At 45.9% G+C, this 15,139-nt stretch overlaps 1 protein-coding gene across 1 annotated transcript in view; it reads left to right on the plus strand.

Moving 5' to 3' along the window:
• ADCY9 (adenylate cyclase 9) overlaps nt 1–13,463 on the plus strand; it is a gene marked incomplete at its 5' end in the record, with an annotated part of 83,064 nt that extends 69,601 nt beyond the window's left edge. Inside the window, 3 exons of the mRNA XM_005425270.2 lie at nt 2,610–2,758; nt 5,669–5,710; nt 11,340–13,463. Of these exons, the coding sequence (XP_005425327.1) occupies nt 2,610–2,758; nt 5,669–5,710; nt 11,340–12,528 (1,380 nt within the window). The remainder of the gene's footprint in view (nt 1–2,609; nt 2,759–5,668; nt 5,711–11,339) is intronic.
• Nucleotides 13,464–15,139: the final 1,676 nt, after the last annotated feature.

Here is a 15,139-nt window from a genome sequence, read left to right on the forward strand (position 1 = left end):
AGACCAAGCACTTCTGCAGGAATTTTTTTTGAGATAATGCAAGTGGTTTATCACAGGATTATTGTCCTGGGCTGGATTTGGAGTCAGAGAAGCTGTATCAGTGAACCTCAACAATGGGAACAGGATTAGTGGGGGGTGTTTTGGCTTTGCAGGGGGAGATGAAGGAACTCAAAAGAGAGAACACTTGGTACCTAGGAATGGCCATTGCAGGGGCTGTGGGAATGGTTAAAGGAATGCCATAACTGCCTTCTGAAAAGGAAGGGAAAGAAATTGGCATGTTTAACCCAGACATGAGATCCATTTGGTATCTCTGTTACTAAAAGCACTCAGAAGGGGAGAACAAAGGGTTAAACATTCATAGAATCACAGAATGGTTTGGGTTGGAAGGCGCCTCTTGTTCCAGCCGTGGGCAACAGTGAGGAGGGGGGAGAACAGTTTAATTTAAAAGCCAACTGTAGCATAAAATCAAGGCTTAAAAACTGTGAACAAAATGGCCTCAAGCTGGAGATGAAAGATTGTTTCTCTGCAGGTTTCTCTTAGGCAACACAGTGTGCAATCCTTCCTTTGCAGGATCTTCAGGGAATTCTGTTTCACAAGGCTTTGCTGTTTCAGGGCCCTGGGTGTAGGTAATGACCAGATCCTCTTCACTCTTCCTATCACAGCTTATTCCTGGCTCCTGGGGGCTGTGTGTTCCATGGGAACATGTGACCACACATTTTTTGGTCCTTGCTGATTTAAACACACATCCCGTGGTTGTCGCAGTCACAGCAGGGTGTGGTTGACATTCTGTTCCATCCCATGCTTAAGATCATTCTGCAGCTTCTACCTTTTGGAGCTTTAGGGAAGAAATTTTTAGCTGTAAATTGATTTGTTTGTTCATTCAGTCTAATGATGGCCTTTCCCCTCCATGATAATCAGTAAACTAACCATAGGAATGTTTTCCTCAAGGGAAGGGAGCTGAAAACCTTCAAACCTCTCAAATCTGTCCATTGATTTTGATACCATGCCGTTCATCACCATCCTTGATCATCTCTCCAGATGTTTCAGATAATATCAGAACCACTTTATGAGTGTGTTCTCAATACAGGTCAGGTTGAGTCAAAACACTTCAGGCAACAGCAGTAAAATGATGATTTTCATCACCAAACTGAGAATGAACTTTGCTTTCTTTCCCCTTGCAGGTGCTCCAGAGTCATGGGGCTGTTGGCTCACTCTCCAAGAGATGTCCCAGCTCAGCTTGTGCTCAGTGTTTCCACACTCATGGAGCTCTAGGAAATGGAGTCAATCTATAGAGGGTCAGGTAAGTCTCCTCCTTTACTATGACATGGTTTTGCAAAGTTTTTTTTTTTTTATTCATAGCATTTTATACCTTCCCTGGATATAAAATGATTATAAAATGAAAATTAACAAAAACAACCATGAAAAAAAAACTTTCCAAAGCCATGCATCCATAGTAAATTCCAGCACATCCTGACCCTCTATAGGCTGGCTTCCTGCTGGGGCATCACTTGGAGTGAGAACCAGTGCCCTGCCACTTTAGGAGACCTGAAATGGGGGGAAAAAAGTAAGTTTAAGTTATGAGTTTTTCATGCACACTTCTGAAATTCCTTTATCCGTTTTTTAAGTCATTAAAAAAACCAACAATTGTTGTTTGTGGTTTAAAAATGGTGAATTATGTAAGGATTTTTCCCATACTCTGTGTCTGCTCTCAATCACATGCTTGTTTGTTATGCCACAGGACTGCCAGGCTGCAGAGTCTGCACTTCAGCTGCACAGGACACCTAAAGGGAGAGAGAAGGGGAGAGAATGATCATTTCATGCTGTAAAACAGCATAAAGCTAGACCAGAACTCCTTAATCCAAATGTGGAGTCTCTGGTTTAGCTTGGATGGTCATTAATATTCTTGGGAAACCAAAATTGGCACATCATTGGCACACTTGAGAGTTTTGAGCACTGTGAGATTGTACTGGGGAAGTGAAGGTGCTCTGGGCAGTGCATCCATCCTGCCCTGGCTTTCCTTTATCCAGTCAGGCTGTGGACAGGGAAAGGGGTTTTGAGATGAGGCATTTGGAACAGAAAATGTGAGCTTGTCCTTTGGCAGTGACTGAAGCTGCCTTTTGTCACCGAGGCAGATCCTTCCTTCCCTGGACTCAGCTGTTACAGGGCACTGTGGGGACTTCTCTGAGGATGTTTCTAAAAGCATGCAGGTGGGTGAAGTTGCACTCTGCATTTCCAATGCAATGGAATTTCAATATTGAGTTTAAAGCAGGCAGGATCTAACCCCAGCAGTGGAGATAAAGGTTACCACAAATTTTCACCTTCTTTTTTTCCCTTTTTGTGAATGAGAAGAGGCACTGAGCTTTGACCAAGGTAAGCTGGAGGCTCTGCACATTGCTGAAATAATAAAAAACCTGTGTGTGATAAAAACCTCCATCCAGGGAAAACAGTGACAAAGCACCAGTGCTAAAGGTTTTCTTGCTGCTGGAAGAGAAGATGTCCATCTCCACATGGGCTCACTCCCTGTGCCCATCACCCAGGATGAATTCTCCATCGTGGCTGTGTGGCAGGGCCTGGGCAGCTGCTAACCCCCCTCTCTCTCTCTGTTGCAGTACACCATGTTCATGTGTTGTGCCATTCTCATCACCATTGTGCAGTACTGTAACTTCTGCCAGCTCAGCTCCTGGATGAGATCCCTGCTGGCAACGGTGGTGGGAGCAGTGCTGCTCATCCTGCTCTACGTCTCCTTGTGCCCCTCCAGGTGAGCCTCACTCGTGCCTGCAGGGGAGCTCAGCTCAGCTCCTCCCAGGGAAACTAGGGGCTGGTGCACAGGATTTTCTGTCTGCTATGACTTTCTCCAGCATCTCAACCTTAATGATTTTATTTCTTCATTATTTATTTATTTTTTGAAGGATTTCAGGGGTGCCTCTTCTGTGTGACACTCTGTGCTTCCTGATGTGTTTCTAGGATACAGTTACAGACCCACAGAATTGCCTTTCACCATTAGTTTGAAAATCTGTTTTATTAAGGAATTTCCCAGGTATTTGGTGATGCCAGAGAGCCCAACTGCCCTCCAACACCCCTCTGGATTTATTTTTGCCCTTAGTATCCACATATTCTTCTTCCACCTCCTTTCTCAATGCATTTTCCAGTGTGGAAGGCAGGTGCTTAGGTTTGATGGGATCTAATAGCCAGTTCCATTCTCAGTTTCCTGCCTTTTCAGAGGACTCTGCAGAACTGTAACCAGAGGAATCAAGATAATGCAGTTTCTGTGCAATGACCTTAAATTTTTCCAGTTTTCCTCTGATAAATGATTTCCTACAAGGAGAACTTGTTTGCAGTATTCTTCTCCTGTTTTCTTGCCAGGAGAGTCAAGGTCCTTCCAGCCTTCTACTCCTATTGGCAAAATTTTATAATCAACTTACACTTCTCAGTGGCTTAAGACCCTCCCTTGGGATGGACTTAGCAAGGTCTTCTCCTCAATCACTCAGTTCTTCTCCTTCAGAGACCTGCTGAATCAAAAGGTGAAAAACATGAAAAAAAAAACCCAAACAAACCAAAACGAGTTTGCAGATACATATTTTAGTGAGTATTTAGCTTTAATTGCCTCTTTAAGTGTCTTCAGTGGTCTCTTTTAATCTTGATCAAATTTATATTTTAAAAAAGGGAGAATAAAAGTCACCTCTTACACCTGTTCACATCTGTGATTTGAGGTGGCTGTTGAGGTTGAAGGGAGAAAGTCCTGGGAAGAAAATATCCTGGAGCTGGAGTCAATTGACAAATTATTTCTAAATCATACTGACTACAGAAAAATCCCTTTCTTGTCTCTCTGCAGAGGACTTGGACAAGGAGGGCAGGCGAGTTCTCTCCAGCTGCAGTGCAGAAAAGCAGTGTTTGGTTCTGAAGCCTCCCTGGTCTCCTCATGGTTTTGTCCCATTGGGTTCAGGATCCCCCATCTGTCCCCAGCACTGAGTGACCCTCTCCCAGCCCCAAAGATTTCTCCCTGTGGTTTTTCCCTTTGTGGCACTGGTGCTTTCAGTGGCTTAGCTTCACTGAGTGCCATGGAATCACAGAATCCTTGAGTTTGGAAAAACCCTGAGACCATCAAATCCAGCTGTCCCCCAGCCCTGCCAAGGCCACGCTGCCCCATGTGCCCAAGTGCCACATCCACAGGACTTTTAAATCCCCCAGGGATGAGAACTCCAACACTGCCCTGGGCAGCTGTGCCAGGGCTTTTGCTTAAGACATTTTTTCCCTGATATCCATCCAAACCTCCCCTGGCACAACCTGAGGCTGTTCCTCTAGTGCTGTCACTTGTTCCTGGGGAGCAGAGCCCAACCCCTCTGGCTCCAAACTCAAGCCAGGTTTGGTTTTCCAGGGGAATTAGTGGAGAGCAGACCCTCAATGCCATTTCTTGGTTCCCTGCTTGCTCTTCCCTGATTCCCCAGCAGGAGTTCTGGGGCTCCTGGGGGCTCCTGGCAGAGCCTGGTGAAGGGGCCATGGATGCACTCCTGGACAAGCTCTGGGTTGAGACTTTGTGCAGAGAGAAAGACCCAAAACCGGGGATTTTCCCTGTATTTTAGCTTTATTATTGACTCTTCCAAAGGTGAGAGGGGGAGACCTTGTTGTTGTGTCAGGTCACAGCATCAGCACTCTTGCTGAGTGCTAAAGGGGCTCTGTGAATGGTAAGAAACCCCATTCTCTTAATAATTCTCTTATTTCCACCTGTGGTCTGAACAGCAGTGACCATTAATGGGCAAGGTTCAGAAATCATGGAATATGTTGTTATTTCATCCCTCAAAAATAAATATTTTAAATACTGGAGCTGTTCAACTGCAGGTCTGAAAAGGTGATTGATAGAATTTATTCTGAACAAAAGTCACACAGGTTTAGTCAGTGAAACCCATTACTTCAGTTTGTTAATAATCATCTTTTTGTTTGTCTCTTACCATGATTCTGATAATATTTTTGTCATGGTGGCAGTTGCAGCCCTGTCTGCACCACAGCAGATCCATTCTGCACTTTTACTTCCTTTTCCAGTTATAACTAATCCTGAGAGTTTGATACTCTCTTGCTACTTGATTGCAGTATAGAAATTATAATTCAAATAAATAAGCAAAGTGTTTGAATTACTTATTTTCTCTAATGACATCCTAAGAAATAGGTTCTGTGTTTGTTAGGGTTTTGGGGATTTGGCAGGTTTTTTGGTTTTGGATGGTTTGGTTGGTTTGTTTGTTTGTTTTGTTGGTTTTGGTTGGGTTTTTGTTTTGTTTTGGTTTGGTTTTTGTTTGGAGATGTTGGGGTTTGTCTCTTTGTGTTTTATTTTTAAAATATTTGTGCTGTGTGCTCACATAAGATGAAAGCATAATGGAGTCTTAGAGCTCTGGGATTGCTTTTCCCTATTTCCAGGTAAGATGGGATTGTTTAACAATTACTTGTTCCAGGCATTACAGAGTTCCAATTTCCCTTTTCAGGGGTTTGCAGCTCTGTCTGGTTCCCTCTCCCAAGCAGATAAGTCATGTTCAGACAAAGTTTGTGTGCTGCTATCAGGTCTGCAGTGCAGTTCTTGGTCTGTGCAATAGGGAAGTAGAAAACTCTGTCTGGAATGCTGCAGGATGGTTTGTTCATTGCTTTAACTTTCCCTCTGAAATCAGTGCTTTTCTCATTTCAGCTCCATGGAAGCTCCTCATCTAGATTTGGCACAGAACTTTAGGTAAGCTTTCTGTAAAATTACCATCTTTATATTTAGGGATAGAAACATTTTCAGTGAATTACATGGAGCAAAACTTTGCATCCACAGTAATAACCTGGGAATCCAACAAATTGATTCAGCAAGTTGTGTTTAAGCTTCTCCTGTAATTTCCTTTACAGATTACTTGGGTGTGACCAAAACTCATCAGGGCTGGTGCTGCACTCACAGAGTTGTGTGATGATATTTTCTCCTTAAATTGGATTTCTAGGAAATAGAACTATGGGGGAACTGTTTAAAACAGCATCTGTTTTTCCAGTAGCAGCAGTTTTTAGAGCATTATGTGTCCACCACGAGCTGTTTCTTTGATTTTCTTGGCTGATTTGCACCATTCAGAAGCAGTGGGAGTGGGATGCTCTCCCAGCTGGGCAGGTGAGAATTCCCTGGGGTAGAGGAGCTTCCTGTGGATGTGCAGCCAGCTGCCTTCCCAGGCTGGGATGTGACAGTCTGGGCCTGGCTGTCACCTTCCCTGGGCAGGGCAGGGAGCCATAAAACAGAGAGCAAAGGAAATTTTAGCCTGGAGCCTTTCAAAGCAAACAAAAATCCCTTCCTGGGTAATTAATGGCCCCTTAAAGTAAGTGTGTTAAAGATTCACTCTGGTGATTTCAATGTTGAGTTTCTCATGGGTTTATTACAAGTTTTTGCAATACCATTTAAGTGTTTTTACTGGCCTTTGGAATTAGACAAGTCTGGGTTTGCTCATTGCAAATTTGGGGGGAATATTTGGGCCACGCTGGGTTTGACTGAACTGTGGATCTGTGACTTTGGTAATGCCTCTAAAAGGGGTTTCAGGAGCATGTTGTTTTGTTGTCAGAACAAAATTCCTGTCTAATAACTCTCATCTCCACAAACGCTGTGGTAGTTTAGGAAGCACATGGGGTTTGGTACAAAGGGATGAGAACAGGGTTGCTTTGAGTATTTCTTCACCAAGGACTCAGCACTTGCTGCAGTGTTGGGGTTTGGGGGGCTCTGGCTTTTCTTACATGGATTTTCCTTTTTCCTGGTTTTGATTAATGAAAGTTCTTTTTTGTAACAGAATTCCAGTTCATTGAATCCAGAATGGAAATCTAAAGCCAAAAGAATAGAGGGGCCTTTTGGTTTTTTGTTTTTTCTTTTGGTAAACATCAGTGTGCTGATCACTCCAGTAGTGTCTCAGGATCAGCCTTAGTTTGGATCCTTGTTTGTGGTGTGTGAAGCTTTTGTGCTCCTCAGAATTCCAAACCTCTTCCTCAGCAGGCTCCTGGCCAGCTGCTAATCACTGATCAATAATTCATCCTGCCTTAAACCTTTGACAACTGAGTCTTCCCCTCAGTGACAGAAATCTGTGCAAAGATCACCTGTCAAGCACTGTTTTCCTGCAGATATTTTTCTTCCATAAACACATAACTTCTGACTGATGGCAGGGGGAGGTGAGAGTTGCTGAGGACCAGACCATGGAGGTGTCTGGTGAGCAGCTGTGGAGTGAGGCTTTCCCTCCTTTGCAAGGCCTGGTTTGTGATCTAAAGGCCAAGTAAGGCAGTGACCAGAAAATGTCACCTGTTAAACATTCCTAAACTTCATTTTTCACTTTTTATTAGAGTGTTGTCTGTTCTCCTTCAGCTGAGGAAGAGACCCATGTGCTGATTCTGCTCAGCACTGCCCTTCAGTCCAGCTCTCCTGGCCTGACCCTGCCCAACCCTGGACATGAACAAACATTGGAAGTTAAAAGAGAGAGCTGGGAGTTAATCCTATTCTGTTCCTGCCATTAAACAGAATTTGGCTTCTTTCTTTAGGGTTCTTACGCTGTATATTATTGAATACCACATTTCTAGAGTACAGAATTTCCTCTTTTTTCTGGTGATGGACTAACAAAAGGTGAAACTCTCTTAGCCTAACAATTTTTTTTGCTGCAGCTTTCTGCCACAATTACATAAATCAGGTTCCTTGCTTACCCCACTCAGCACTGACGTTTTCCCATGTTCTAAGAGGGCTAGACAAGGTTGTGTGTTGCCTGTAATGAGGTTGTTCCCTTTCCTTGATCAAGAATAGAGATAATATTAATGTTGCCTGGGAAGAGAGACAGTAGTAAAGGTAATGAAGCCTTAGCACAGAGTTCACCTCTGGACTGTCTGTAAATAAAAATGTGGAGTTTCCCTTGTTTTCCAGGCAGCCCAGTTCTTCAGCCCAAAGGATACAAGCATGAACTTTGTCTTTGAAGCAGGAAACATTTCTCCTTTTCATTCCTTCCTCACCTCAGAGCAGGTGGGATGTGCCACTTCCCAGTGTGGCTGCTCAGGGGGAAGCAGCAGTTGGTCACTTGAGGGGAGGCTGCAGTCACCTGGGTGCAGGGAAGGGTTTGTAGGCACCCACTGCAGGTTTTTCATGGACAGCAGCACTCTGATCCCCTTTTCCACACCTTTCCTCCATTGCATTCCTCTCTCAGATTTAGCAGGCAGAGGCATCCTCTTTCAATATAGCAAGATATCCAAACAGGGGTTACTGGCTCAGGAGCAAACTGGCTTTCCAGAAAGTTCTGTAAGTGGAAAGCCATTATCTTGATGATTTGTGATCAAGCCAAAGGAGATTCTATCTCTGGAGTCTCACTTGTTCCATGTTCACAGCCTGGATGGAGGTGCCAAGTTAATAGTGAGGGGGCTGTGCCAGGCAGCATTTCACCAGTTTGAGTTAAAGAAACATTGTCAGCTCAAGATCTCAATTGGAATGATTTTTAAAATCAGTTTTCTGCTGCAGCACCTCATAAAAAGTAGAATTGAGAAAGATTGGGCAATGGGGGATTGATTTTTTCTGTAGGAGGTGTGGGAGAGTTTTTCTTCTTTTCCTTCCAGAGGGTGACTCCAGGTCATGGCTGCTGCCTGGAGGAGGTGATTTAGGTGATTTCCAGCCCTGTAGGTCCTGTACCCTGGTCACTGCAACATCTCAGGCTGGAATTCCAGATGAGGGTGATGCAGTTGCTCTCTCCTTCAGGCTGGAATCAGAGCTTTCCATACTGATGCACAATGGGATAAAATTTCCTGCTGTGGAGGAGGGATCCCACCCCATTCCCCATTCATGGAAGGAGGTCAGGGCACACTGAGTCCCTCCCTGCCCTTGCAGATCTCAGGGCTGGAGCCCACGAGGTCAGGCCACGCTGAGCAGCTCATGGGCAGCTCCAGGAATGGGGAGTGGGAGGCAGCAGCTCCTTCCCCAAAGGCAGATCCTGCCTTCCCCTGCTCCTCACAGAACGTTTGTGGTGCTCAACTCATTCACTGCAGAGGAGTTAAAGTGCTTTGAGAGTGTTTTGTACAGCAACCTGTAAATAAAAAGCCCTTAATGGCTTAAATAAATCCCTGTGGCAGGAATGTCTGATGTTAGAGGGGATTATCTGGATCAAACTCTCAGAGCAGTAACAGAGTCAGTAACAGGTCTCTGCCCACAAGGTGTGTGAAATAATGAACTCAGAGAAGAACTTGAATTGTGCTCCTTAATCCAGATTCCTTCCTCACTTTCCCCCACCTCTTCTTATTTTCCAAGATCTTTTCTCTTACCCACATCATTTTGTTTTATAAGCCCATCAAGCTGGGGGAGGGCATTTTGTCACCTCCAAAATAGAGGGATTAGCAGGGATTGTATTGCAGGAGTTGTTCCCTTCTAGTCATTAATTATGGAATCATTTAGGCTGGAAAAGACCTCCAAGATCAGAGAATCACAGAATAAAAGGGACCAACAAGTCCAACCATTAACCCAGCTAAAGCCACCACTAAACCACATCTTTGTCTTTGTCTCTGACTTGTCTTTCGCGGGAGGAAATAAACAGGTTCATACCAGAGGTTCTGTTGAGAATCAGGGAGGAAGGAGTGCACAGCAATTAAAGGAACCTGATGGTGGGGCTCTACTTTGAATTGGGCCAGCTCCTTTCATGGTCCCCTTGTGAAGAGGGAATAAATGAATACACCTTCACTTCTCCTGGGAGAAGTATATTTATGGTAGAAAACAAAAGAAGTAATTTTCAATGTAATCTGTCCTATCTTTCATCTGAAATTCAACCTGCACTCTCTGTATTGTAAATATTTCACTCACCAGAAACTTTTTTCCCCATAGGATTTCTGTAAAAAATGGAACAGATACAAAGACTATGGCACAGAGAAATGTTTTTGGATATGGGGCACGTTCATCTGTCTCACAGCTGTGCTGTGGTTTTGTTTCATCACACTTTCCTGTCAATCAAGTATTTGAGAATGAAACTCAGAAAAAAAAACTGTGCCTGTAATAAAGTTCAGTTCTGAAATATATCCAAAGTGGAAGCCTGTCCCCCATGGACATGAAGCAACAAAATTAACTCAGGAATGTTCTCATATGTTACAGTAACAAATTCAGCCTTCTCTTCTTGAGCTGTTGCTCCAGTTGTGCTGAGTTTTAATCCCTTCCTGCCTTCCCAGAGAAGTGCAGGCAGGTGCTGAGTGTGGATTCCTGTCTTGCTCTCCAGGAGCAAGGCTGATGTGATGCTCTCCCTTTTCAAACCTTCTCTTAACGTGAAAAACTTCAGCGCGTATCTGCTCATATCAGATCTGAAGCTTTGGCATAATTTTATCCAAAAATGCAGTTGGATCCCTGCAGAAATGACTGCATGCCAAGCTGTCTGCGCTCAGCCTTCGCTTCTGGGAGTGCATAGGTGGGGCCTGCTCAGATTCAATTTGTGCCTTTGCATCTCTGCAGAAAGTTGAGATTGGAGAGTGCAGATGTCTCCTCGTTCAGGGTGGTTTGGCACTGGCAGATGCTCCATCAGCGCCTCATAATCTGCGCAGGCAGGCAGTGAATTGCCGAAAGGATCTGAAATATTGCTCCCAATCTATGGCAGACAGGAATTCTTGATTATTTTATGTAATCTTGGCACTTGGAGAAACTTTCTGTCTCCGCCATGAAAAGCTGAAGTGGTTTTATCGTAGAAAAGATGTCAGCACAGCCATGTTCCCCACTTCCATGCAGTTCGTAGAACCCCAGACTGGGCTGGGTCAGAAGGACCTTAAAGCTCATGAAGTTCCAACCCCCTGCCATGGGGTTCTCCACGATGTGTCTTTTACAGGGTTATCTTCTCCCAAACCCTTCTTGTGTAGCATTAAAGGCACATGGCAAAGGTTCCTGGTCCTTGGTTAGGACACAGGGGAAAGGCACAGGAGTGTAAAGCAGCTGGTTCTGAATATTGGAGGTAATAAAAAATACAAAACCAGATAAATTCCACAAAAATTCAGAGACACCCCCACGTATAGACATTCAGTGCACTCAGATACCTAAACACACACACACAGGTACATCTTTACATACAGTGTTTTTAGTTACATATTTGGATATAATAATAACAGTTTCCTTGGTGAAGTCCTTAAAACAGGATTGGGCCGTGCCACTGAACATGATGATAAAGAAATACTAGGTGGGTTTATGGAAGTACTTGGTAAGTTTAAGAATTAAATTAATTCTTTGCCGTTTCCTTAGCCGAACAGATGAAGTTCTCAATGGATATTTTATAATCTAGCATTTCTAATCCAGCATTTTTAGCTGTGGGGCAGGGATGGCAATGCCCTAAGTTAAAATGCCCCTGTGTGTTCTCCCCCCTGTGCAGCTCCAGAAGGAGCCCGTGCAACAGCTCGGCTCCGAGTGACGCGCGGCGGCCGGCGGAGCTCATCGGCCAGGAGGTGGTTCTGGTGTCCTTCCTGCTGCTCCTGCTGGTCTGGTTCCTGAACCGCGAGTTCGAGGTCAGTTACCGGCTGCACTACCACGGCGACGTGGAGGCCGACCTGCACCGCACCAAGATCCAGAGCATGAGGGATCAGGCTGACTGGCTGCTGAGGAACATCATCCCCTACCACGTGGCCGAGCAGCTGAAGGTGTCCCAGAGCTATTCCAAAAACCACGACAGCGGCGGGGTGATCTTTGCCAGCATCGTGAACTTCAGCGAGTTCTACGAGGAGAACTACGAGGGCGGCAAGGAGTGTTACCGGGTCCTGAACGAGCTCATCGGGGACTTCGACGAGCTGCTGAGCCAACCCCACTACAGCAGCATCGAGAAGATCAAAACCATCGGGGCCACCTACATGGCGGCGTCGGGGCTGAACACCTCGCAGTGCCAGGACAGCAGCCATCCCCACGGGCACCTGCAGACCCTTTTTGAATTTGCCAAAGAAATGATGCGGGTGGTGGATGACTTCAACAACAACATGCTGTGGTTTAACTTCAAACTGCGCATCGGCTTCAACCACGGCCCCCTCACGGCCGGGGTCATCGGCACCACCAAGCTGCTCTATGACATCTGGGGGGACACTGTGAACATCGCCAGCAGGATGGACACCACCGGCGTCGAGTGCCGCATCCAGGTGAGTGAGGAGAGCTACCGCATCCTCAGCAAGATGGGGTATGACTTTGACTACAGGGGGACGGTCAATGTGAAGGGGAAGGGGCAGATGAAGACCTACCTTTACCCCAAGTGCATGGACAACGGCATCGTGCCGCACCACCAGTTGTCCATATCTCCAGACATTCGGGTTCAAGTGGATGGCAGCATTGGGCGGTCTCCGACGGATGAGATTGCCAACCTGGTGCCTTCTGTACAGAATTCTGATAAGATAGCCCATGGCACAGATAGCTCAGAAGCCAAGGACATCCTTCCTTCTGCCAAGAAGCTCCAGAAAGATGCGGCGAAGGCAGAGGAGAGGTGCAGGTTTGGCAAAGCCGTGGAAAAGGATGACTGTGAGGAGACGGGGACTGAGGAGGTCAATGAACTGACAAAGCTAAATATCTCTAAGAGTGTATGATGAACTGTCAGAGTTGCATGAAGTGCTCTGTCCATAGAAACACACAGACTTTTGCAATTGGCAGTTTTCTTTTCCAAGAGAGACCTTCTCCACACCTGGGTTGTACGTTTGTGTTCATTTCGGCACCTGGGGCTGTGTGGATCATGGCTCTTCAGGGCTTGTTTTCATCCATCTCTCTCCTCCATGCCCCAAACCACATCCCAAGCTCCCCAGCTCCCTGTGCAACCATCTTACAGCTGAGTAGAGGATATTAAGTGCCTTCAGATATACTCCATTGGACTCCCTGTCAAGGTACAGAGGCCCCAAGTGAAATCATAGCTTTGGGTATTTATCTAATTTTAAAGAAAAGAAAAGCTGTGGTTATATCATTTTTATTGTCGTTTCTCACAAAACACTTTTTTTGGCTAATGCAACTCCTTGGGTTTTTTATATCTCTCGGAACAATGTTTTACTGTTATCAGACCTTTTGTATGTAACACACAGACATGTGCATGTATCTACCATATGAGACTGCTATAAAGTGCCAGTAATGCACCACAAGAATGTCTGGGCGAGGGGTGGCACCCTTTGGGCCGGGCTGGAGGGGGAGTTGTGCCGTGGCTCAGCCTTTAGTTAGGGCAGGAGGAGCAGCTGCTGCCCTTCTGTTCTCCTTTCCCGATGCTTCTGCAGCCTCCATGTGCCATCGTGTGCTTTGGATACACTTCTTTTCCATATAGCCAATGAGTTACTGATCCATGGGAATGGAAGGAGGGTTGGGACAGTGCCAGCTCTGGGGACAGATTTCCAGAAGCAGGAGAGACCACGGGAGTGCTGCAGTTCAGGGCTCCCGGCTCCGTGCACAGCTCAGTGGGTGAAGGTAGGTGACATCGGTGTCTCTGAGCTGATTGGAGAGAGACAAAGAGAGAAGCAAAATAAATGTTTTGGGAATGCCTTTATTTATTTATTTATTTTATTCCTGTTTGGTTTTTTGGGGTTTTGTTAATTTCATTTGGGACTTTTCGTGGAAGGGACCGGGAGAGATGAATTGTTCATGGGTTTAACGGGAGTGATAAGTCAGTGTTTGAGCCTCTTTGAACTACCAACCACTGTGAGGATGTTACCTTTGGCAATATTTGGTTCCAAGCTGGTGACACTTCAGAAGCCACCAAACACAGCTGAGTATCCCAGCTTCCCTCTGGACTGAACCAATGGTGCTGCACAATATTTTCAGGATTTTTACACACAGACACACACACACACAGACACACACACACAGACACACATGCACACACACATGCACACACAGACACACACACAGACACACACACAGACACACATGCACACACAGACACACACACACACGTACAGACAGTCACACACACACCCCTGTGCTTTTGCAGCAGGGAGGAAATTGGAATGCTCCCTTCCTGCTGCTGCAAGCAGGAATAGGGAACAGAGTCCTTGTAGTGAGCTGAGAAGCACAATCATTCCCAGCCCTGCAGACAGCTCTGTGCAGGTCCCTGGGAGCAGAGGCCTGCAGGAGCCCAGGAGCTGCTTGCACAGAGGGAGCTCTGGGCCTGGGGGCTTGGGCTGTGCCAGTCTGCCCTCTGCATGCTTCCACCACCTCCCTGTCTGGCATTTGATGCCCTGCTGGGGATCATATTGACCATTGAACTGCTCTGGTTCAGCCAACTCCCTCTGACACCAAATAAGCGAAAGGATTTTTATTCCCAAAACAAGCTGATCAGCCAGGGAAGAGCTGGGGAAAGGTGGTGCTGCACTGGCTGCTGATGGAAGCTGGGGGCTGTTTCCATCTGAACTCGAGTCAGAATGTATTGATTCTTCCTCTCATCCCCATGTGATTTTGGGGTAATAAATGTATCCATTGTGAGGTTCCTGTCCAGCTGGTGGAGATCCATCTCCACTCCACAGTCGGCGTGGAGCCCAGGAAGCCTTTCTCAGATGTGACTGTGGGATTTCTGGATCTCAGTTGAACTGAACTCTGTGCACAGGTCCTGCAAAGCTGCTGTTTATCCATGTCAGTATTCCATTTGATAGCAAAGCTGCTCAGAATTCATCTTCTTCTCTCAATCTGCCAGCACACAACAAACATGGGGATCCTCACCCCCAAATCCCTGTGCCACAGATGCTGTTGCCTGTTTGGAGGCTGTTCCCAATGAGCAGCAATGTGAGGTGGTTTTGAGGGCAGAGTTTTCCAGTTTTCCTACTCCCTAGGTTACAACTTCCCCATCCCCACAGTGGGTTGTACTTCCAACTTTCAGGTAGTAATTCTGCAAATACCTCTTGCATCTGAAGAATGTGTTCTTGAAACCATTGTTAGGGTTCTTGGTGCAGTTAAGGTGTGTCAGTATTCCTTTTCCTATAGTCAAGGAGCTAACATGATCCAGAATTGTTTACATGCCTTGCAGTGTTATGTTTTTATCTTGGAGTCATTCCAGCCTTTCTCCCTGACACTCCTTTCTCCCAGTTTTACAGACCCTGCCCATCCTTGCTGTCTCCCTGCTCAGCAGTGTGCAAGGGCAGAGCTCAGTCAGGAGGCTCTGGCTCCTTGAGACCTGCACAATAACCAAACCTCCACCGGCCCCAGCCCTGCACCAGGAGACGTTGGCAA

The sequence above is a fragment of the Geospiza fortis genome, unplaced genomic scaffold (genome assembly GCF_000277835.1).
Source record: "Geospiza fortis unplaced genomic scaffold, GeoFor_1.0 scaffold114, whole genome shotgun sequence".
Taxonomy (NCBI): Eukaryota; Metazoa; Chordata; class Aves; order Passeriformes; family Thraupidae; genus Geospiza; species Geospiza fortis.